The 25,260-nt window shown below is 33.4% G+C and overlaps 1 protein-coding gene across 1 annotated transcript; it reads right to left on the reverse strand.

The window, feature by feature from the left end:
• Positions 1-1,000: 1,000 nt before the first annotated feature.
• On the reverse strand, positions 1,001-24,152 carry LOC142226227 (putative acetylcholine receptor chaperone). Its single transcript, XM_075296115.1, has 4 exons — positions 23,529-24,152; positions 9,899-10,037; positions 9,683-9,834; positions 1,001-1,317 (listed from the first exon to the last, which is right to left on the reverse strand). The coding sequence occupies exons 1-4, from the start codon at positions 23,646-23,648 to the stop codon at positions 1,249-1,251; spliced, it is 480 nt and encodes a 159-aa protein (XP_075152230.1). The 5' UTR covers positions 23,649-24,152; the 3' UTR covers positions 1,001-1,248.
• Between the last annotated feature and the right edge of the window lie 1,108 nt (positions 24,153-25,260).

Consider the following 25,260-nt stretch of genomic DNA (forward strand, 5'->3'; position numbering starts at 1 on the left):
TTAGATATAGCTCCCATATATATCTTTCGCCCGATTTGCACTTATATGGACTCAAAAGCCAGAGTTTTGTCCTGACTTACTTCAAATTTTGCACAAGAGGTACTGTTAATGATACTGTTATGTGTGCCAAATTTCGGTTCAGATATACATATAGTTCCATATATATCTTTCGTCCGAGTTGAACTTATATGGTCCCAAAAACCAGGGGTTTGCCGTGATTTGCTTCAAATTTTGCAGAAGGAGTACGTTTAATAGTATCGGTAAGTGTGCCAAATTTAGTTGAAATCGGTTGAGATTTAAATATAGCTCCCATATATATCTTTGGCCCGATTTATACTAATATGACAACGGGGGTCAAAGTTATACTCCCATTACGTGAAATTTTGCAGAGATAGCAGAATTATTATTCTAACTATGTATGTCAAATTTAGTCAAAATCGGTTCAGATTATATATAGCTCCCATATATACGTACACCAGAGTTGGGGAAATGTGGTAGACTGTTTCACATTTTAGACCCATTTTCAATGGAAGTTTCCTCCAATTAACTGGATAGCGTTAGCCGATTTAAATTTTAATTTTAGAGATTTTGTAGAAGTACAAAAAATTGTCTCCATTATAAGTATTTGCATTTGGAAATGCAAACCTTCATATAGCTCCCAGCAAATTTGAAGCAGTTGAGATGGTAACACAAATTTTGGTCTGCATAGTGGTGAAGGGTATAATATAGTCGGCCCCGCCCGACTTTAGACTTTACTTACTTGTTTCTTTTCTTTTTTTTCAAATAGTTTAAAAAAATTATTCAAATTTTGCCAAAAAATGTTAAATCAATTATAGAAAAATCGATAATTTTTGAAAATATTCGGAGGAAAAGTTTCTGGGGAGGGGTCTAAGCCCCCTCTTCAGAGGCCTTCCTACGCTTATGAGCGTAAGTATAAAAAAAAAAAATACCCAAAACTATTGCATTTATCATTATTACATCGTTAAGTAAATAGATACACTTGTTTTAAATTTTTTGTTTTATATTTATTTTGTTATAAGTGCTCAATGAGATGTTATTCGTTTTGGCTCTGTGTTTTAAGTCAAATTACTCTATGCATAGTGGTACGAAATGCTTTATTGCTCTAATTTCATTTTGTTTAATTGAGCTCCATAATCGAAATTCGAGATATTTGAGACGAAGAAACCAATAGTAGGGTGGCACCAATAAATTAGCGGTTAAAATCTAAAATATTGCCTTATGACGTTCTTAATCCTGTTTTACTCCATTCGTTTGTGCTTGTGCCATTGCAATTTGTTCGGCTTCCTTGCGGCTTGTCTGTAATAAAGGGAAATAAATGTTAGTTCATATTGCGTATCGGCAAAATGACTACTTTTGTAAATAAATTTTTATATGGCATGGCATAATAACGATGCTGAGTTCAGTCGGCCTTTTTATCATCATAAAGATCGGACTAAATAAATTATATAATATTATTAATGTCTCTTGGCAGCTGTACTTCAAATAAAAGTTGTTAATAACAGCAAAAAGTTGCAGCATTTTTTTTGCTCAAAAAGGAAAGCAATCTAGTTTGCTACACTCATAGAAAAAAGTCTGCTAAAACAGCAGTCGATGTCTGCTGTTATATTTTTGTACTTCAGGGCCAAATGAACAACAATTTATAAAATTTTTAGGTTATAAATTTTTCCCCAAAGCATATTTAAGAACCAAAAGTAGTTTTTGGTATATTTTTGCACTGTAATATACTTACAAGCTCCTAAATACGACCAGCAAACATTTTGTTTGCTGTTATGCCTCAATTCGATAAATATTCAGATTTTTGGTCAAATACTATAGATATTCATAAAATATTGTTTTAATTATGTTAGGATAGCTCCCAAGTTGACATTTTTATTTGTTTTAGCCAAAATAAAACATGTTTTAGTTTAATCGAGCTTCAAAAATAGCAGGAAATGTTTGCTATTTCAGCAAACAGTGACTGCTGTCCCTTTTTCAGCAGACTTTCTGCTGTTTTAGCAGACTTTTCTGCTGTCCCTACTAACAAATTTCGTTGGGTGTAGAACAGCAAACTTATTATTGCTATTTCGATAAAAAATAGTTAATTAATTCAACCTGCTGGTTGATTCAATAAAATTAACTGCTAAATTAAAAGGTTATTCCTGAAAACCCGTCTAATATTCATATGATTTTTAGACAATGATACCATGATTATGGTTATAAATATTATAAATAAATAAATATTATTTATAGTTTCAAAACTAAATTAGGCTTTTATTTTTTAATATTCTTCACTACAATTTACTACGATTCTCCTTTATGTTCAGTGATTAGCCTATTGTGGGATGGTGATAACTAACCTTTAAATATTCAGATTCATACTTTATTTGTAATTTTAAAGCAATGGCCAATTATAACAAAATTACACATACTACAATTCAGTCTACTAAAAAATACATAAATTCAAAGTAGAATTAAAGAATTCTTAATGTTTACCCTAAACTCATAAAAGTAGATATGTACATAGCCATACACCCAAAGAAATTTGTTAGTAGGGACAGCAGAAAAGTCTGCTAAAACAGCAGAAAGTCTGCTGAAAAAGGGACAGCAGTCACTGTTTGCTGAAATAGCAAACATTTCCTGCTATTTTTTAAGCTCGATTACACTAAAACATGTTTTATTTTGGCAAAAATGTCAACATAAGAGCTATCCTAACGGAATTAACACAATATTTTATGAATATCTATAGTATTTGACCAAAAATCTGAATATTTATCAAATTGAGGCATAACAGCAAACAAAATGTTTGCTGATCGTATTTAGGAGCTTGTAAGTAGATTACAGAGCAAAAATATACCAAAAACTACTTTTGGTTCTTAAATATGCTTTGGGGAAAATTTTATAACCTAAAAATTTTATAAATTGTTGTTTATTAGGCCCTGAAGTACAAAAATATAACAGCAGACATCGACTGCTGTTTTTAGCAGACTTTTTTCTATGAGTGTAAGAATTACAAAACAGTTCGAATTACTACTAAGAAATTGATAATCCAACGCACAAATAGCAAATATCTCCTTATTTTTTATCATTAATATAAAACAACGCAAAAATAGAAAATATCTCCTTATTCTTTTTTACCATAAACTCGTAACTATAATAATATATGTACTAACAAATTTCTATATACAAAATAAAACCCCCTCAGTGTTTGAATTTTGCTCAAAAATGAGCTGAAAAAAACATAAAAACCCTTTTTTATTTGAGTGCCGGGGCACACATGAAACTCGGCACTTTTTAAAAAGAGCGTGCCGACATGACAGCTCCGCTCACAAGTGCCAACGAAATGAGCAGCTCTTTTCAAAAACTCGTAGAACTGTTCTCTAAAGTGAGGGCTGTTTTGAACATAGACCTTATAACATACAAAGATTATAGATTTGAGGAAGATAGGAAATTGGCTTGCGTCATACCAAATGTTGCATTTACCAGATTAGTTTAATACATGTTTGTAATCTTTTAGTTGTTTTTCGTTTTTATTTTTTAAATGAAAATTTTAATTTTCTTAATGAAACAATGTTAAATTTTAGGCAACAACAAAAAATTACATTTTCCCCTTTATGGAAATTTATTTCGTGCTCTTGATTTCTTTTTATTTACATTTTAATGCTATGTCAATACTTGTCGTATACGCGTAATGTCGTATAATCTGGTAAATGGTTCGATCTCCTCAGTAGCTAATTTCCTATCTTCCTACAATTTATAATTATTAAAAGTTCATATTTGAACAAAAAATTATGACCAAAACGAAAATACGAAATTTAATTTTGAGCAGCATTGCTCTTTACGAACAACACAAAAGCAAATGCATGAAAATTAATGTTTGGGACTGACTCTTTACGAAAAAATCAAAACGAAATGTCAGAAAATTAATTTTTGGAACTGACACATTTTTTTAAGAGAATAGTGGATCATCTATATATTATAAGGTCTATGGTATTGACACTTACATATAAAATTTACAAAAGCTTTAAAATCGGAAAATAGGAGAAATTTTGCCTGCAAAGAAATTTTTGAAAAGCAGCAATTTGACGTACAAAAATGGATATTGATAATTCGCCGTTGTATAAATGCATTGAGAATGGAAAAAGACGAAGTAAATAAAAGTTGCACTAAATAAAGAAAAATTGCTAAGAGCTTTCATTGGATTGGTCACATTTAATGTTCTAAACTCTCCAAATATTTTGGATCCTATATGTGAAGGTCTCGGAAATGTCGGCAACGAAAGGAAATTACTTTGCTAATAAAACTTTTATTTTTTTATTTAAGTCTATAGATACAATATCCTTACAGACTAATAATAATACTACATAACATATATACAACAATAAAAAAAATGGGAAATATATTATAAATTATCAAATAAAGAATCATTTTACGTTTTAGCATATTTCTATCCTCAGAAAGATTAATAATATGATAATACTTATTAAAATCATCACATAGGTGGCGAAGAGAATCATTATTTGCAAACTCTCTTTGGAAGTAAGTTATACTTAATAAACGGAAGTTCCTTGTTGGTCTAAGAGGTACAGTTAGACTAATACGACTCCAAATAAAACTCATTTCTGGACAGAAGCATTAAATCACTGACTTTAGGCCGGAACTATATTAGCAGGATGTTTCTGTATGTCAATCGAGCTCTGTCGATCGACTGAAATGGAAACAAACAGCTGATTTTACAACCAAAAATCAGCTGTTTCTAGGCATTTCAGTCGATCGATAGAGCTCGATCGACATACAGAAAGAGGCTGTCATTCTTGCGAATAACATTTTATAGAAACCATTATTTTGCACATAGAAAACGGTGTTTATTTAGGTAACATTATTGAATTAAGTTGATGGTTGTTGCTTGCTATCAAAGACAATAAATTTTAGGAAGATAGGAAATTGGCTTGCGTCATACCAAATGTTGTATTTACCATGTTAGTTCCATACATGTTAGTAATTTTTATACCCTCCACCATAGGATGGGGGTATATTAACTTTGTCATTCCGTTTGTAACACATCGAAATATTGCTCTAAGACCCCATAAAGTATATATTCTTTGTCGTGGTGAAATTCTGAGTCGATCTGGGCATGTCCGTCCGTCCGTCCGTCTGTTGAAATCACGCTAACTTCCGAACGAAACAAGCTATCGACTTGAAACTTGGCACAAATAGTTGTTATTTATGTAGGTCGGATGGTATTGCAAATGGGCCATATCGGCCCACTTTTACGTATAGCCCCCATATAAACGGACCCCCAAATTTGGCTTGCGATTACTCTAAGTACATGGTGTTAGTATATGATCTCTAACTACCATGCAAAAATTGGTCCATATCGGTCCATAATTATATATAGCCCCCATATAAGCCGATCCCCATAATTATATTTAGCCCCCATATAAATCGATCCCCAGATTTGTCCTCCGGAGCCTCTTGGAGGAGCAAAATTCATCCGATCCGGTTGAAATTTGCAACGTGGTGTTAGTATAAGGCCTCTTATAACCATGCCATAATTGGTCCATATCGGTCTATAGTTATATATAGCCGATCCCCAATCAAACAAAAATTGGTTCATATCGGTTCATAATCATGGTTGCCACTCGAGCCAAAAATAATCTACCAAAATTTTATTTTTATAGAAAACATTGTCAAAATGTTATTTCTATAGAAAATTTTGTCAAAATTTTATTTCTATAGAAAATTTTTGTCAAAATTTTTGACTAAACTACACTTGTAGTTTAGTCAATGTATGGTTTTAAGCTGCATTAAAAAACAACAACAATGCTTAAAGAACAAAACCAACAATAACAAAACAAAACAAATGGAAAATTTTTTCCAAATTTTATTTCTATAGAAAATTGTTTCCAAATTATACTTCTATAGTAAATGTTGTCAAAATTTTATTTTGTCAAAATTTTGTTTCTATAGAAACTTTAAACTTAATTATATACGTATTTAATCGGCCTTTTTTAGTTTAATATATACCACGTATGGACTATGTGGTATATATTACGGAGTTAGGAAGTTTTAAGATACCTTGCCATCGGCAAGTGTTACCGCAACCCAAGTAATTTGATTGTGGATGACAGTCTTCAGTTAAAGTTTCTACGCAATCCATGGTGGAGGGTACATAAGCTTCGGCCTGGCCGAACTTACGGCCGTACATACTTGTTTTTCATTAAATTTAGGAAGCGAATTTTTCGTTCCTTCGATAAAGGAAAGTTTTCCTTAAAGTAAAGAACAACATTTTTGATTCAAAGAAATCGCCTATAAAATTACTTATACACGCAAAAAAATAATTCTTTCCTCCCAAACGAAATTTATTCTTTTCCAGGATGTAAAAACAATTTCATAAAGACTACCTCAAAAAAATTTTTCTAGCTAATTGCATTTTCCCTCACATCTTTCTCACTTCCACGAAGTTTTTTTAGTTATTAGCACCTTTTTCTGTAATACAAAAAGTGTAGAAGAAATTATATGATTTTATAAATTTAATTTTTTGTTTACCTTTCGCCTGGACGGAGAATCGAACCGCAGATCATGCAATTTGTAAGCCAACACACTATTCACTGAGCTATGTAGCCGTTATTGTCATCAATAGACAATTACCCATATAAGTTATATTTATATAGCATAGCTTGCGGCGCGATTAATCAAAGTTTATTTAATAGAAAAATACATTTAGTTGGGCACCGTGGAGCAGTGGTTGCTACGTCGGTCGCCAAGGGTCGTGGGTTCGATCCCTGCTTTGACCAAAGTTGTTTTTTTGTTTTTTTTTTTTACATATATTCCAGATATGGTCGGAAGATTCCGAAAAAATGTTCAACATTACATTCTACTATATTAAATTTTTACTATGAACTGTAAAATGTGTCTTATTAAAGATCTAAAGTCAGAAAAGAACAGTGTTTGATATAAACGAAATGGAATGTGTTATTGGTTCAAAAATAACTTTTTTTATTGAACAATTAAAATTTTTGTAACAAACGAATTTTTTTGGTGATAAAAGTGTATACTTTTCGAAGCAATTCAAAAACCTCTAACAAAAGAAAAACGTTTTCGGTACACGTTTTCCAAACGTTTTATTTCTTTGCGTGTATATCGATTTTTAAGATTTTAAATAAAAACGCTTTTATAACTATAGACTAAGACTTATTTTGAGGATTTTCCATCTTTGGTTGAAAGCTTTTTTTTGCTAATTATGAAATTTTGTTTCTTTGCAGTACATATCGACGCCTCCGAACCATAGTATGCTAAGTCGACTTAGCATGTTTTAAAGTTCTTTGCGTTTTTAGATTCTATGGTCCTTAATTTAAATTCTCTGAAATTTTGGTAATCATCGGCCAATCCAAACAAAAGTTATAAGCAAAAATGTACTTAGCATGGGACTTAAGATTTAGGAAACTTCCATACCAATATGTGGTAAGTACACTTAGCATATTTCGGCTTGGAACTTTTTGAATTATTTCGGATGCTAAGTAGATTTAGCATAGTCGACTGATAAAGAACGAAAATTTTCACATTTTTACAAATGATTCGATTCGAGTTCGATTCCGCGGAAAAAGCTGAAATTGGCACCAAATATGTCAAAAGGTAATATTTATTTATATGTAGTTTTATATTATGTTATTAATCTGATTTCGCTTCTATAAAGGAGAAGTAATAACTACAGAGACCATGCTAAGTAACAAAGAGGAAAATAAAGGTAAGCTAGAAAAATAAACGTATATATACGCCAATGGAATGGTACTCTGTAATAAGAAATGTCAAGAAGACAGAACCATTGTATGACGTTATTGAAATGGAAAATGAAGATTTTTTAGATTTCAAGCTATTTGCATCAATTATAAATTGGATGAAAAATACAAAAAATAAAAACGTAAGTCTATCAAAGATCAAGCAGATCAAAGTGTCGAAGGATCAAAACTATATTTTTTTACAAACATCAATTCGATGATGATTTTAAAGAAATCGAAAGTATATGATGAAAACAAACAGTGCAGAAAGGGAGAAATGTCCCTCAAGACATACCGAAGGCATATACGTCTACATTTGGTCTAACGGAAGAGAAACATAAAGATCTCCTATATATGTGCGACCAAAACTTAGTTCCAAAAGTTCACCAACGCTTATACAGAGAACTAAATAGCGCTGTTGGAAAGGAATATGTAGTCACGTCAGACAATGACGATTAAATATAATAAAAATAAATTCAATTTTAAGTGAATTGAATTATTTTTTATTTAATTTTAATTTTTTTATAAATTAAAATACATATGTGTTTATGTTTTATGGAACCTTCATTTTAACATATCTTTGAATGGCCATTACTTAACTCGTTTTCATTTGTTTAATGTACTTATAAATGGATGTTATTAAACTTGAACTGAATTAATATGTATTATTTTACCCTTTGTCTTAACAATAAAAACTAAAAAAAAAAACGATTATAAATTGTTTGTTTTTTATTATATATTATAATCTTAGTTCGTCTAAGTATAATGACAATAAAATGTATCACCGTTTTGTTCCAAACCAGAACATGCTATGTATACTTAGACGACTAATCAGAGTAGAAAGGTCCGTAACAAAACATGCTAAGTCGACTTGCCCGACTACTTATGAAATGTTTGTTCATGCTAAAGTATTCTAAGACGTTTTTAGCTATAATCTGCTAGAAAAATGCTAAACTTAGAAGTGCCTCCAAAGTTATATTTAAATTTCGTTAAAATCAGTAAAACACTCAATGTTCTACCCACACCACTCCCGAGATAACGCCTGTAAACTTTGAGAGCTTCTCCTGAAAAACTCACTTTTCAGACTTAGCATACTATTCTTCGGAGGCGTCGATATGTGTTATAATTTGTATTTTTAAACTGGCATTTTTTGTACCTGTTTATTAATATACCGCATATAGTGAATGAAAATTGTATAAATTTTATTGCTCCTAGATTTAAAGCTAGATAGGTCCCCAAAAATTTCTTTCTTTCTTTGCCTCGGAATCACTACCGAAATTCTTAAGGGAATGTAAATGTTTAGTCTAAATAACAGTTGTAAGTCTGTAGTTGTAGCATATGAAGCTGTTTTCCTCTTTTCAGTAAACTAAAACTGCTGAAACAACCAACTTTGTCGATACTTTTACCTACACTCTTTGAAAAATGTCTGCTAAAAACAGCAGTCGATATCTGCTGTTACATTTTTGAAGTTCAGGGTCTAACGAGCAAAATTATAAAATTTGTGGGTTATATATTTTCCCCCAAAGCATATTTAAGAACCATAGTATTTTTTGGTATATTTTTGCACTGTAAAATACTTACAAGTTCCTAAATGCGATCGGTAAACATTTTGTTTGTTGTTATGTCTCAATTTGATAAATATTCATATACTATAGATATATAATATATATCAAATACTATAGATATTCATAAAATATTGTTTGTTTGTTACGATATCCTCTAAGTTGACATTTTCATTTGTTTCAACCAAACTAAAACATGTCTGCTATTTCAGCAAACAGTGACTGCTTTCCGATTTTTCAGCAGACGTTTTGCTGTTTTAGCAAACTTTTGCTGCTGTTTCTACTAACAAATTTCTTTTGACATCCAATAAATCTATAATAAGCAAATACATATTTTATATTTACCTGATACCAGACAACTAATCGTCCACCCAACATGAATGTAAATACCAACGCTGGTCCGGAACGTTCAAAAGGATCGCTAACCATCCAATGTTGATAGATGCCTAATAGCATTAAAACTAAAAGAGTGATGTTGGCAGCATTTTTAACTTTATCTGTAAGTAGAAAATTTGTGAATATAAAAATCTTCGTCAAAGAAATTCATTAAAGGCAGCTTACGATACGGAATAAGGGCCATGGCTAGACCACATACAATTTCCAAAACACCCACAGATCGGCGATACCATTTTGAAGGAATTTTTATACCAAATAATGCTGTCAACGGGAATACTTTGGCATATTTCACATATTCTGTGCGCTGAAACGAAATATGGAATATAAGAGATTTTTTGTTAGTAATTAGGATATAATAAGGATATTTAACAAAGAACTATTTAATGCATTAACTAATATTTTCAATTAAACATTAAACATCGACATAAAAATGGGTATCTTTACATAAAAGCCAATTTTGTGTAGCTAAGGTCAGCCTACTTAACTCAATTCTCCGCTATTTTGGCTCGGAATCAATACCAAAATTATTCGTGTAAAAAGCAAAATATTTGGAATCGACCATGCTTTTTTTCAGTGTAGAAAAGGTTGATGGAATAATTCAATATTAATCGCAATAAAATCGACCCGTTAGAAATTATTGTATGTTTCAAGTAGGTAAGGTTAGGTGGTAGCCCGATGTACCAGGCTCACTTAGACTATTCAGTCCATGGTGATACCACATTGGTGAACTTCTCTCTTATCACTGAGTGCTGCCCGATTCCATATTAAGCTCAATGACAAGGGACCTCCTTTTTATAGCCGAGTCCGAACGGCGTTCCACATTGCAGTGAAACCACTTAGAGTAGCTTTGAAACCCTCAGAAATGTCACCAGCATTACTGAGGTGGGATAATCCACCGCTGATTATGTTTCAAGTAAAAAATCGTCTACAATGAAGTGTTGAAAAGTAAATCATATTTTTATACCCACCACCATAGAATGGTGACGGGGTATAATAAGTTTGTCATTCCGTTTGTAACGCATCGAAATATCGATTTCCGACTATATAAAGTATATATATTCTTGATCAGGGAGAAATTCTAAGACGATATAAGCATGTCCGTCTGTCTGTCTGTCTGGCTGTCTGTTGTAATCACGCTACAGCATTCAATAATGGAGCTATCGTCCTGAAGTTTGGCACAGAATCGTCTTTTGTCTGCGCGCAGGTCAAGTTCGAAGATGGGCTATATCGGGCCATGTTTTGGTATTTGGCTTATAGAAACCGTAGTTTTAATCCAATTTGCGCGAAATTGAAAATCTAGAGGTATTTTGGGACCTTGAAGAGGTGTGCCAAAAATGGTGAGTGTCGGTCCATGGTTTGGTATAGCCCCCATATAAACCGACCTCCCGATTTGGGGTCTTTCGCTTATAGAAACCGTAGTTTTCATCCAATTTGCGCGAAATTGAAAATCTAGATATATTTTGGGACCTTGAAGAGGTGTGCCAAAAATGGTGAGTGTCGGTCCATGTTTTGGTATAGCCCCCATATAAACCGACCTCCCGATTTTACTTCTTGGGCTTATAGAAACCGTAGTTTTTATCCAATTTGCCTGAAATTTGAAATCTAGAGGTATTTTTGGGCCATAAAGAGGTGTGCCGAAAACGGTTAGTATCGGTCGGTATTTTAGTATAGCCCCCATAAGAACGATTTCCCGATTTAACTCCTTAGGTTTCTAGAAACCGTAGTTTTTATCCGATTTGCCTGAAATTGTAAATATTCTCGTATTTAAGGCTCACAAAAACGTGTATCGGATTAAGTTTTTATCGGTCCATTTGGTAATGCCTCCATATAGACCAATTTCACTTCTTGTGAGTATAGAAGGCGCACTGATCATGAAAATTGCTTGAAACTCAATGTAAAATTTTATTTTTCGGGTGAAAATCTACAGATTTAAAATTTCAAATCAAGACGTTATTTTATAATTTTCTTGCACACTTACAAGAGATGTTAATGATTCCTCTAAAACTCAAATAAAAATGGTTCTTATAAATCCAGAATCTGATATAGTCCTCATAGGTGAAATCTTTAAATGTATCTTCGGGAAGTGTCCTCAAGCCCTCCTGAAATTTCAAAGGAAATCCTAATATTTGGTTCATGGTGGTGGGTATTTAAGATTCGGCCCGGCCGAACTTACTGCTGTATATACTTGTTAAATGCTTGTTTGTTTTGTTGTCAAGATGCCAAAATACAAGTTGACCTTAGTCAAACAAAATTTACTTTTATTTTAAGATAACCATTTTTAAGTTGAATCACTTAATTATAAGGACAAAACGATTTTATAGAAAATTCTTTTAGACAAGGAAAAAACTTTATATCAGGGAAATGTGTCGCTCGATTTTTTGAAAAAAAAATATTTTGTTTTTATTTTTTCCCACTAACAAAAGTCCAGTATAAAAGTTGGGTAAATAGCGCTACAAATGTCTAGCGATAAAATGTTAATAGTTGTGTGTCATAAATGTGTTATAAAAGCTCATTGTCTAGTTCGTAATTTCTTTTAAATTCTGTGTTGTCGGTATTTGAATAATTGTAATCTTATATTTAGTGTAGAATTTGTTAATTGAAATTGAGTTTGCTTTTTATACCCACCACCATAGAATGGTGACGGGGGTATAATAAGTTTGTCATTCCGTTTGTAACACATCGAAATATCGATTTCCGACTATATAAAGTATATATATTTTTTATGAGGGAAAAATTCTAAGACGATATAAGCATGTCCGTCTGTCTGTCTGTTGTAATCACGCTACAGCCTTCAATAATGGCGCTATCATACTGAAGGTTGGCACAGATTCTATATCGGTCCAAGTTTTGATATAGTTCCCATATAAACCGACCTCCTGATTTGGGGTCTTGGGCTTATAAAAAGTTTTCATCCAATTTGCCTGAAATTGGAAATCTAGAGGTATTTTAGAACCATCAAAAAGTGTACTGAAAGTGGTGCCTATCGGTCCATGTTTTGGTATAGCCCCCATATGGACCGATTTCCCGATTTTATTTCTTGGGCGTCTAGAATACGTAGTTTTTACCCAATTTGCCTGAAATTTGAAATCTAGAGGTATTCTAGGACCATAAAGAGGTGTGCCGAAAATGGGGTATATCGGCCCATGTTTTGATATATCACCCATATAGACCGATCTCCCGATTTTACTTCTTGAGCTTCTAGAATCCGAAGTTTTAATCGACTTTACCTGAAATTTGAAATCTAGAGGTACTCTAGAACCCTAAAGACGTGTACCGAAAATTTTGATTATCGGATCATGTTTTGATATAGCCCCCATATAAACCGATTTCCCGATTTTTTATCCAATTTTCCTGAAATTGGAAACCTAGAGGTATTCTAGGACCATAAAGACGTGTGCCGAAAATGGTGAGTTGAGGTCCATGTTTTGATATAGCCACCATATAGACCGATCTCCCGATTTTACTTCTTGGTCTTCTAGAATCCGTAGTTTTTACCATGATTTGATATAGCCCCCAAAAAATCTACGCATTTTAGATTTCAAATCAAGGCGTTATGGTTCTTATAAATTCAGAATCTGATCTAGTCTTCATAGGTAAAATCTTAACATTTATCTGTGGGTAGCGTACTGGTTGAACTGATCTGCTTGGGAAAATATCTGTCATCAAACCCCACTGAAATTTTTAAAGGAAACTATTATATTTGATTCATGGTGGTGGGTATTTAAGATTCGGCCCGGCCGAACTTACTACTGTATATACTTGCTATGTTCCATTTTTGCCAAGCAGGTAACCTGCGTATAGGTTAAAAAATCATCCATTGTTGCAATACTTCAATGTTTTCCATTAACAAATTTATTAAATTGTTTATTTTATAATATTTGCACTTAACATAATAAAAGGATAAAACCAAACTCAGTAATAAAATTCAAACAAGATTTGAAGTTAAAAACTATTCGATATGTATCTGTTAAACTCAAGAGATGAAAACTGACCCCACTTCAAATGAAAACAGACCCCAAAAAAATTTTAGGGCTCATTTTCATTACGAAATTTTAGGGCCCATTTCCATTATGTAGTAGAACCCCAAAAAATAAATGAAATACGACCCCAAATATTATCGCAATTTCGTGTTGTTGTATTGCATATAATTATTGGGGTACATTTTCATTAAACAAAGTGGGACTCATTTTCATGGGGCCAAGTAGTTGTTATTGATGTAAATCGGATGATTTTGCAAATGCGCCATTCGGTCCCCTTAGACGATCAAATTTTATATGATCTGGCTGAAATTTAGTACGCGAAATTTAGTAACCTTGGTGCCATGGTTAGCATGCCAGCCAAGGTCGTGGGTTCGACTCCTGCTTCGACCGAACACCAACAAGTTTTTCAGCGATGGATTGTCCCACCTCAGTAATGCTGGTGGTATTTCTGAGGGTTTCAAAGCTTCTCTAAGTGGTTTCACTGCAATGTGGAACGCCGTTCGGACTCGGCTATAAAAAGGAGGTCCCTTGTCATTGAGCTTAACATGGAATCGGGCAGCACTGAGTGATAAGAGAGAAGTTCACCAATGTGGTATCACAATGGACTGAATAGTCTAAGTGAGCCTGATACATCGGGCTGCCACATAACCTAACCCAACCTAACCTAGTGTATGCCTAATAACCATACAACACTTGGTTCATATCGGTCCATAATCATATATAGCCCCGATCCCCAGATTTGGCCTCCGGAGATATGATTTCATTTGATCTGGTTAAAATTTGGTAAGTGATGTTAGTATAAGTCTTCTAATGTGCAAAAATTTTTCGATATCAGTCCACAATTATAGACAGTAAAAAACAAAATTGTTCACGAAATTATAGAGAAAACATTAATGTAAAAACAAGTAAGGAAAGTCTAAAGTCGGGTGGGGCCGACTATATTATACCCTGCACCACTTTGTAGATCTAAATTTTCGATACCATATCACATCCGTCAAATGTGTTGGGGGCTATATATAAAGGTTTGTCCCAAATACATACATTTAAATATCACTCGATCTGGAAGAATTTGATAGATTTCTACAAAATCTATAGACTCAAAATTTAAGTCGGCTAATGCACTAGGGTGGAACACAATGTTAGTAAAAAATATGGGAAACGTTTAAATCTGAAGCAATTTTAAGGAAACTTCGAAAAAGTTTATTTATGATTTATCGCTCGATATATATGTATTAGAAGTTTAGGAAAATTAGAGTCATTTTTACAACTTTTCGACTAAGCAGTGGCGATTTTACAAGGAAAATGTTGGTATTTTGACCATTTTTGTCGAAATCAGAAAAATATATATATGGGAGCTATATCTAAATCTGAACCGATTTCATCCAAATTTGGCACGCATAGCTACAATGCTAATTATACTCCCTGTGCAAAATTTCAACTAAATCGGAGCAAAAAATTGGCCTCTGTGGTCATTTGAGTGTAAATCGGGCGAAAGCTATATATGGGAGCTATATCTAAATCTGAACCGATTTCATCCAAATTTGATATGCATAGCTACAATGCTAATTCTACTCCCTGTGCAAAATTTCAACTAAATCGGAGCAAAAAATTGGCCTCTGTGGGCAAATGAGTGTAAATCGGGCGAAAGCTATATATGGGAGCTATATCTAAATATGAACCGATTTGGCTGATATTATGCAAGTTTTTCGAGACTCATAAAATATTCGGATGTACGGAATTTTAGGAAGATCGGTTGATATACACGCCAATTATGACCAGATCGGTGAAAAATATATATGGCAGCTATATCTAAATCTGAACCGATCAATAGGGATCGTCTTTGAGCCGAAACAGGACCCTATACCAAATTTTAGGACAATCGGACTAAAACTGCGAGCTGTACTTTGCATACAAAAATACATCAACAGACAGACAGACAGACGGACATCGCTAAATCGACTCAGAATTTAATTCTAAGGCGATCGGTATACTAAATGGGTCTCAGACTTTTCCTTCTTGGCGTTACATACAAATGCACAAACTTATTATACCCTGTACCACAGTAGTGGTGAAGGGTATAAATATACATCAAAGATAGAGGCTTGGTAATTCTAATACTTTGTCTATGGTCAGGGAACTAGTTAGTGATATGGCAATTTTCGTTTCGAAATTTACTCTTCTTCTAGTTTTATTTTCATGTAACGGTCCACATACTATGTGAACAATATTGACCCTGCGTTATGTTCTCGTACAATTTCAACGAACTTTAATTGTTGTTTGTGGATTTGATTAAGAAAGTAAGTAAAATAGTTATTAGGATAGGATTTCTTATCTTATCTTTTGAAACAGAATGTCGTAAAAGATTTAAAAGAAGAAGCCCCATATCGAGAGACCGCTAAAAATATAACATATCAGTTGTATTTATAAATAAAATAAAAAATCAGAATAAATTATTTGTAATCCAGCAGGTCACCCAAACAACTCTCGCCGGCTGATAGACGCGATGCTAAGCGATTGACAGTTACCGGTGCAGTAAATACAGATGTTGAGGCCAAGCAAATATTAAATCAGTAACATAACATAAACGTGACTACCAAAACTGTTCGTAGAACCTTGAAAGCCAGTGGATTAGTAGCCAAAGACAAAGCCAAAAAAGCCGCTTTTGACCGACAAAAAAAGACTGGACTTTGCAAAAAGATGCGAAAACTTCACAATAGACGATTGGATGCGGGTAACGTGGTCAGATGAGACAAAAACATCGAATTGGCTCTGATGGACGGCAGTGGACATGGGCGGATAAAAGCGTTGGAGTTAAAGAGCGAAATATTTGCCAAACATTAAAATTTGGAGGTGGCTCATTTATGTCTTGGGTCTGTTTTCGTGGAAATCAACTTGGAGTACTTCGCCGAATAAGAGGTAAAATATGTGCTGCGGACTATATCACCATTCTTGAAGACTCATATCTTCCAAGTCTGGACATATTTGGCTTGGAACCAGGACTAAACGACACCTTTATGCAGTATAACTATCCTAAGCATACTGCGAAAAAGACTAAAATGTGATTCGAAGAAAATGGTATCAAGCTTTTAGATTTGCCTCCTCAATCGCCCGATTTAAACCCAGTCGAACATCTTTGGTCTATTTTAAAAAGAACGATTTTTGCTAACAAGCATCCGCCTACGACTGTTGATGAACTTTGGGACCGTTCTATTGAAGCATGGGTAAATATTGATCCAGAAGTGCTAAATAAACTCGTAAAAAGTATGCCAAACAGAATAAAAGCAGTTAAGAAAGCACGCGGAAATCACACAAAATACTGATAGAAATCAAACACGACTTTTCCGCTAGGGGTCATAATTGTTCACAATTAAGCCCTTGTATTAATATCGGCTAAAACGTTATATTCAAAGAATTATTTTAAGTTTCTGTATTTTTGTATTCAGTAAATGGAATGTATTTAAAATAATTAAAAAAGTTGACATTAAAATGAATAAAATAAAAAGTTTTGTTACATTTTCTTAAAAACTTGTATTTCATGAACAATTTTGTCCCTTACTGTATAACCATCATATAAAATGTTATACAGTACATCATATAAAAGGTTATACAGTACAGTTGTACTCCTCCAAGAGGTTACCTCCGGAACCTCAATCACAGCAATAATTATAAATAAAATTAACACTTGATTAAAAAATTAATTGATTTCTTTGGCACTTTCAATTAATTGTTTAATTACAATTGAAGGTCACATATTAAAAAGTTTCTAAATATATTTAGGCGAATTGACTCCTTTGACTACCAATGGCCACCTAGGGGGACATCTTGCTACATACATGTTTACATAAGTATACTTCCAAAAATTGTTGTTTCGTACTCTATACCACTAGAATAAACTAGTTCTGAATTCGGTATTAAAAAGTTAATTCTTAATTCTAGAACATGAAACAAATGGTCGGCATATGACATAACACTGATGTGACAGCCGATGACCGATGAGTTCCACCAGTCGTTTCGATTCGGAGGAATGAAATCACTGCAGCAGGAGCTCGACCAAAAACCGTCTTCGCTATTCGGCCAAAAATTTATAATCAGACACTATTTTTAACACTCGGAAAAAGAAAGGATAAAAAAGTTCATAAAAATTAACTGTTTTTTGTTTTTTCTTTTAAGTGGCTGCAAAAAACTCATATAGCGCTCGTATGTCAAAACGTTCTGAGTACATATAACCACAATCAGTTGGCAGATTGCAACAATAGGGTTGCTCAATCCCGTTATATAAAGGGCAACCCTCGTACCCAATCTCGCTGAATGCATTATAGTACCTTACCCTATTCTGCAGTAGTGGTGTAAGGTATTTTAAGCAACAAAATCTAAATTTCCAAACAATTAAGCTAATCTATAGTCTATCTAAATATTGCCTCTCTAGTTCGTGAACAAAATGCAGATGGGCCCATATTCATTTTGAAAATCCAAAACAAATTTTAATTTTAATTTATGGACCACAACCCACAACGGCATTGCACATACATATATGTTATCTAAGTGCATGTGTTGTAGGTGGTGATAGCAAAAAGGTATGCAAATGCACATTAGTGTAATACAAACCGCAAGCAAAATGTTTTCAATCAAAAATATAAAAAAATAATTAAAAGAATTTTTATTTAATTCACCCCCTCCCATATTGTCTCTGTGGCATTATACTTTGTTTTTTATATAAATAAACATTTTATTACCTTTTAGCTGGGTTGTGTATTAAATAATTTTTTGTTTATAAACGAATTCAGAAATGGTCCATCCATCCTATACTGACCAATTCTCGCGCGAACTATAATGCAAGACATTCGGCAAAATTTTCAATAAACATTTTCATAGAATTCATCTGTCTTTAAGTACTGAACACACATCAATGGTCGTGATACGAGTGGTCTTTCAAGAGAGCTCTTCTTAAGCATTTAAGAGTACACTTCTCTTTATTTCATATTCGTATCAATATTGTTTCTTTGTGGGGCAATACATTAAAATTATTTATTGAATTGGTAAGCAGCCTGCTATCTGACGTAGTTTTTATCGTGTCTAATGAAAAATATTATTGAAAGCGAGTCATCCCAAATAGTGTTCATGGGTTCTTGCCAAATTTATGGTAAAACAAACAAAAAACGTAAAATTTTCATTTTCTAGCAATGGAAGGTCAATGTACATAGTGTAAGTGTTAATATAATAATGTAATTCGGATATAACGAAAATTTTTACAATATTTAATAAACAATTATTCCCAAATATAGACATATTGATTCAATAATATTGCTTAATAGAAATTACAATCAAAGATATTTGTTGGTACCAGGACTGTGGAGTCGGAGTCTGAAGATTTTGCTGGAGTCGGATTCGGAGTCGTAAAAATTTTGCTCGACTCCGACTCAGACCCAACCCATATGTTAAAACACTATATTTTTGTAACTAAATATATATTTAAGAAATCTGAATTCATTGGAATCTTCAAGCGATCAATGACTGTCACAGGTTGGCTGATAAGTCCCCGGTCTAACAAAGAAAAACATATTTTCTTGTCAAAATTCGTTTTTATTATTCAACATAGTTCCCTTCAAGAGCGATACAACGATTATAACGGCCTTCCAATTTTTTTGTTACCATTTTGGTAGTACTCCTTCGGTTTTGCCTCAAAATAGGCCTCAGTTTCGGCGATCACCTCTTCATTGCAGCCAGATTTTTTCCCTGCGAGCATCCTTTTGAGGTCTGAGAACAAGAAAAAGTCGCAGGGGGTCAGATCTGGACAATACGGTGGGTGGGAAAGCAATTCGAAGCCCAATTCATGAATTTTTGGCATCGTTCTCAATGACTTGTTTTTTTCTTCTTCATATGAAGTCGTTTTGCCGCGATTTCGACCTTCAAACGCTCCAATAACGCTATATAATAGTCACTGTTGATGGTTTTTCCCTTCTCAAGATAATCGATAAAAATTAGTCTATGCGCATCCCAAAAAACAGAGACCATTACTTTGCCAGCGGACTTTTGAGTCTTTCCAAGATTCGGAGACGGTTCACCGGTCGCTGTCCACTCAGCCGACTGTCGATTGGACTCAGGAGTATAGTGATGGAGCCATGTTTCATCCATTGTCACATATCGACGGAAAAACTCGGGTGTATTACGAGTTAACAGCTGCAAACACCGCTCAGAATCATCAACACGTTTGGTCAAATGTGAGCTCGCGCGGCACCCATTTTGATGATATGACCAACACGTTCCTTTGATATCTTTAAGGCCTCTGCTATCTCGACCAACTTCATTTTACGGTCATTCAAAATCATTTTGTGGATTTTTTGATGTTTTCGTCGATAACCACATCTTTCGGGCGTCCACTGCGTTCACGCTCCTCCGTGTACCACGCTTGAATTTTCCATACCAATCAATTATTGTTGATTTCCCTGGGGCAGAGTCCGGAAACTCATTATCAAGCCAAGTTTTTGCTTCCTGGTATTAATATGCATTTAATACCAGCGACGCCATCTATGTCTCAGACCGGGGACTTATCAGCCAACCTGTAATAATGAAGAATATTCAATGTTTTCTAACAGGTTATACTGGTTGTACCAAAAACTCTACCTTTTTTGCCAGTCTGAAATTTTCATTCCATTTGCCAGAATTTTGGATATATTTTGATATAGCTGATGATACATAAACATATTCTTGAGCGCATAGAAGCCTCCACATTCATTCGATTTGACTAAAATGTGGATCGTAGGCTTACTTTGGGGTCACAAAATCAAATCAGTACGTTTTTATAGATATCGACTGTTTATACCCTGTGTCACACTTTAGGTGTATAAATATCCCTTAAATTGTAAATGCGTCGAATTTTATTTTAATGATTTAGCTTGCACCAACAAGGGAAAGTTACTACTTCTTTAAAAAGGGAGAACTTACTTACAATCGACTTTAATGAAATGGACCAACACGAAAATTAAAAAATTATTGAATATATAGAAAATTTTTCAAAATTTTAGTTCCATAGAAAGTTTTGCCAAAGTTTTATTTCCATAGAAAATTTTGTCAAAATTTTAGATATATAGAGAGCTAAAACTTTTAAATTTTATTCCTATAGAAAATTTTGGCAAAATTTTATTTCTATAGAAAATTTTTGCAAAATTTTATTTCTGTTTGTCAAATTTTTATTTCTATAGAAAATTTCAAAATTTTATTCTAAAGAAAATTGAAGTACCTCTTAGTGGGATAGGAATATTTTAAAAATTCTACCAAATAATCAAGAATTCTACCAATCTACCATTTTTTGTAGAATACTACCAACTGTGGCAACCATACAATGTCCGTCTGTCTGTGAATACATTTTTTGTTCAAAATAGAACCCTATAGAGTTTAGAAGAAATCGGTTGAAATTTAGATATAGCTCCCATATATATTTCGTCCGATTTAAACTTATATGGCCCCAAAGACCAAAGTTTTACTCCGATTGTGTACAGGGAGCAGAATTAACATTCTTACTACGCATGCCAAATGTGGTCAAAATCGGTTCAGACTTATATAAATTTTGCTAGCCTATGGACTCAGGTCAACATTTCTCTCCGATTTACTTGATAATTTGCACAGAGAGAATAATTAACATTTGAGAAAATGTGTGCCAAATTGCCTCAGATTTAGACAAAGCCCCATATATAACATAAAAAGGCTTTAGACTTAAATATTTCCAATATTTTTTACTAGCAGTGTGCTCCGCCCCAGAGAATTAGTCTATTTAAATTTTAACTCTAGAAATTTTGTTCAAATCGATTGAGAATTAAATATATGTATACAGGGGACATAAAGCTTTGTATATAGCAGGCAACAAATTTGAAGGATTTGATATGGTATTGAACACGTAGATCTACAAAGTGGTCCAGAGTATAAAATGTGTTTTTATAAATATATATGCAGAAGATTTTTGGTATCTGTTCATATTATGGCGGGGCCTCTATTTAAATTTATGTCATAATTTAATTTATTGACAATAGTAGCCAATTGGTCTAAACTTTTTTTATGCAACTGGCAACAAATGTGAAATTTAGAGCTAGAAATAAGATAATTTATATTGGTCCATTTTTTGGGGAGGGTACTCCTTATAATTACAAATGAAAGTTATTAAAATGCGATTTATTTATATTACCCGGAGTCGGAGTCGAGCAAAATTGGATCGACTCCATAGCCCTGGTTAGTACACTAAAAAATATTATCCCAATACGAAAGATTCGGCATTCTAAATTCTAGGACACTAAATTTACACAACAATGAGGATAAATTTCTTAAAAATATGAAAATTATATTTTTGGTTTTAGTCCAGCTCGAGGTCATTGAAAATTTTAAATGAAATAAAATTTTGTTTTAAAATTTTACGTCTCCGAAATTTGCGTTCCCCCCGTTAAAGTCGTGTGCATTTGAAGTAAGTCTAAGGGCGTTTTCGTTTCGCAAAAATATGTTGCCCTGGTGTTACACTACTTTTTCCCTCAATACATTTTCACTCAAATGAAAGTGTCTTTCCAAAGTTATTATTAATTCATAATATTGTGATGGATACAGGATCCAAAATCTATGACAGTGTCCTTCGTATTTGGCAATCAATTTCGAGAATGTTGCACCTTTTTTCCCAATCGAAATCGCCATAATTTTCGTTCATGTAAAGATAAAAATACTATTTGTTATGTCTTCTAAAAATCATGCAAAAATTGCTCCATATCGCTCCATAATTGCATATATCCCTCATATAAATTGATCCTCAGGTAAGAAGTCAAATCTGATACCTGTAAATTAGTTCATATCTGTCCATATTTATAGATAGCCATCGTGTAAACCTACTCCCAAATTTGATTATATGCTATATTTGTAAAATATATAAATTTCTATTTTAGTGCATGGAACTGCCCTGTTTACTTATTTTTCTATGACTCATTACTGATCGAGAAGAAGTGAGTTTGAACAATATTCAATTGACTCAAGGCTGCATAAATATTGAGTTAACTAGAAGTCACCTCAAATTAGTTAGTAAAAAGTTACAGGGTGAAGATAGAATAAATTATAAAAGAGGAGGAAACTTTCTCATATAGTGGAAATTTTAACTAAAACTGAATCATTTCCATGTACTAAAATAAAGTCAATTTAAATCGGTTTATTTGCCCCATTTGTGTTTACCTCTTCGATTTCCTAAAAGTTTTGCAAACTATACATACATACATACATACATACGTAGCATGTATGTAGTATATTATTCACATATTTTTTCTCCACATTGAAATGCTATTTCGTTTCCTTGTAATTTTTTTGTTCATGCATGAATGTCATTGCCTCCTCATGGGGAGGTCACTACTCAAACGGTTGTCAAAAATAAATTTCATCGCGAAAATGTATTTTTGTTTTATGGACTACCGCATGTATGACGACAATACAAAATGAGCAATTCTCAAAATTGTGTTCTATTTCAGATTCTCCAAATTAAAAAAAAACCATGACATTTAGCGTTTGTTTACAAACAAATTTATGGAACATTATGACAATTTAGCGCAGTGAAAGTATTATAATAATGAAGTAAAGAAAATGAGAATGAGTCAAGAGAACAGTACATGAGAGCAAAGAACCAATGGTTTGGAGAGAGAGAGAGATACAATGTGTGTGTGATGAGTTAATCCACAATTTTAAAAGTATAGATACATGGAACATCCTTATGCGCATATCCCTTCACATGCAGTGGTTATTGGAATATCTTATAGGATTGCATTTATCGATTTTTCATAATGTTATTCTATTTTACTTACCAGATCCTTGTATAAATCTTTGCTTATGTGAGGCGTCAACTTCAGGGTTCCCACAAACACAAAGAACAAACCCAAAAGAATTGACAAACTTTTTAAAACGATGGTATTGGAAGCTGGCATTTTCTTTGTTGTTTTATTTAATTTTTCTTTTAACTATACTTTGTTGCAATTTCAATTATAGATGATACTCAATAGAATTTTTTGAAAAATATCACTCAAGGAAACATAATCAATTCATATGGGTATGGAAATACGTTAAGTTGTGCATTAAAAATTGGAATAGATGTCGCGTGAGGAAAAGGTGTGTGCGTGTGTGTTGGTTATATTGTTTTATTATGTTTTCGGGTTGGGAAGGGTTATTATTATTATTTGATGCAAATTTTCTGGGCAATTCTTTTTATTTTAACCGTCAAAATATATTCGAAAGTTTTTCTCGTTAGACTCTATTTTTAGATTTGTTTGTTATATAGATATGATTTAAGTAAAATTTGAAAATACACGCAAATCTCATATATATAAGTATTGCGGCGATTGTGAACACAAATATCAAATATGTACAATGTACGCTCGGTCAGAGGAAGCACACACACCCTCCTTTTTGGTATGAAATTAACGGCACTCGCGTTCGAAAGAGACTGCGGCGGAAGGCAAAATTTCTTGTTGAAGTTGCAGACATCAGCATCCCGAAAATACGATGATTTCGCTCGTGTACCCTTAAATATCTCAGGCGCTTCGGGCAGCATATACTCGCATGTGTTTTTTCTCTTACAATTAGGACAATGATGTGCGGTGAGCAAACTTTTCACAGAAGCAAATATGCGCCCAAATTGTGTGGTGTTTATGTGTGTGATGCTCAATTTCTTAAACAGATGAAGGGAGCTCTTGTACTTCATGGTACAAACCAAGTTATGTGAAAATGTATGTCATATGTATATGTGAAAAGGTAATTCTTTTTGTTTGTTTGTTTGTTGGTTGGGTGGTTGTGCCGCATAAATTCACATCTGTGATGTGTAATGGGGTTGTACGAGTGTAATCAGTGAGTGTTGTTAGTGATGCGAGGGTTGGTAACTGCATTTTAAATCCTCGCGGATGCATATGCAGATGCAGTATGCAGAGTGTTCTAGTATTGGCGATAATAGGCTAAATTCATTTTTACAGGGTAAACTATTAAATAGAAAAATTAACTACTTCGTGGGAAAATTCTAAAGTGTCAAAACAAAATTTTGATAGTTAACTACAAGAAACAAATGTTGACGACGAATCATGAATATGACTAATACGGCGTTCTCACCAAGCATGTTTTGGGGTTTGAAATGTTTTCCCTCTATAAGAATTTCAAAACACAATTTTTCCTCCAAAACATGTAAATTGTATTATCCCAGCGGCGTAGTTCATGTGCTTGGAAGGCCTTTTTCCAGGCCTGTCTAGGCATTACAGAGGCCTGCTTAGGACATTACACCTTCCTTTCCATTTAATATAGGGTGAGATTGGAGGGCAAGGCCTTCTTTGTAGCTTACATAAAAGGGCGTTCACCAGCCCTCTAAACAGAAGGAGTTCTACAGGGGTGTATATAAGAATTCCTACATCATTACTGAAAATAAAACCACACCTTCGCTCCTTCTTATTACAGGCATGTTGCAGCGCTACGTCAAGAAGGTGTTCTGTAGTACAGGGCGGTCTTCCCTATACGTTCTCAAAAGAATGACTTTATCATTATTAGACATAGTTATTG

The sequence above is a fragment of the Haematobia irritans genome, chromosome 2 (genome assembly GCF_050003625.1).
Source record: "Haematobia irritans isolate KBUSLIRL chromosome 2, ASM5000362v1, whole genome shotgun sequence".
Lineage (NCBI taxonomy): Eukaryota > Metazoa > Arthropoda > Insecta > Diptera > Muscidae > Haematobia > Haematobia irritans.

Coding starts and splice junctions, on each gene's coding strand:
- LOC142226227 (XM_075296115.1), bottom strand. CDS start 23,648: ATGCCAGCTTCCAATACCATCGTTTTAAAAAGTTTGTCAATTCTTTTG. Junction 9,835..9,898: donor CATGGCCCTTATTCCGTATC/GTAAGCTGCCTT, acceptor TTCTACTTACAG/ATAAAGTTAAAAATGCTGCC. Junction 1,318..9,682: donor GATTAGTTGTCTGGTATCAG/GTAAATATAAAA, acceptor CCTTTATTACAG/ACAAGCCGCAAGGAAGCCGA.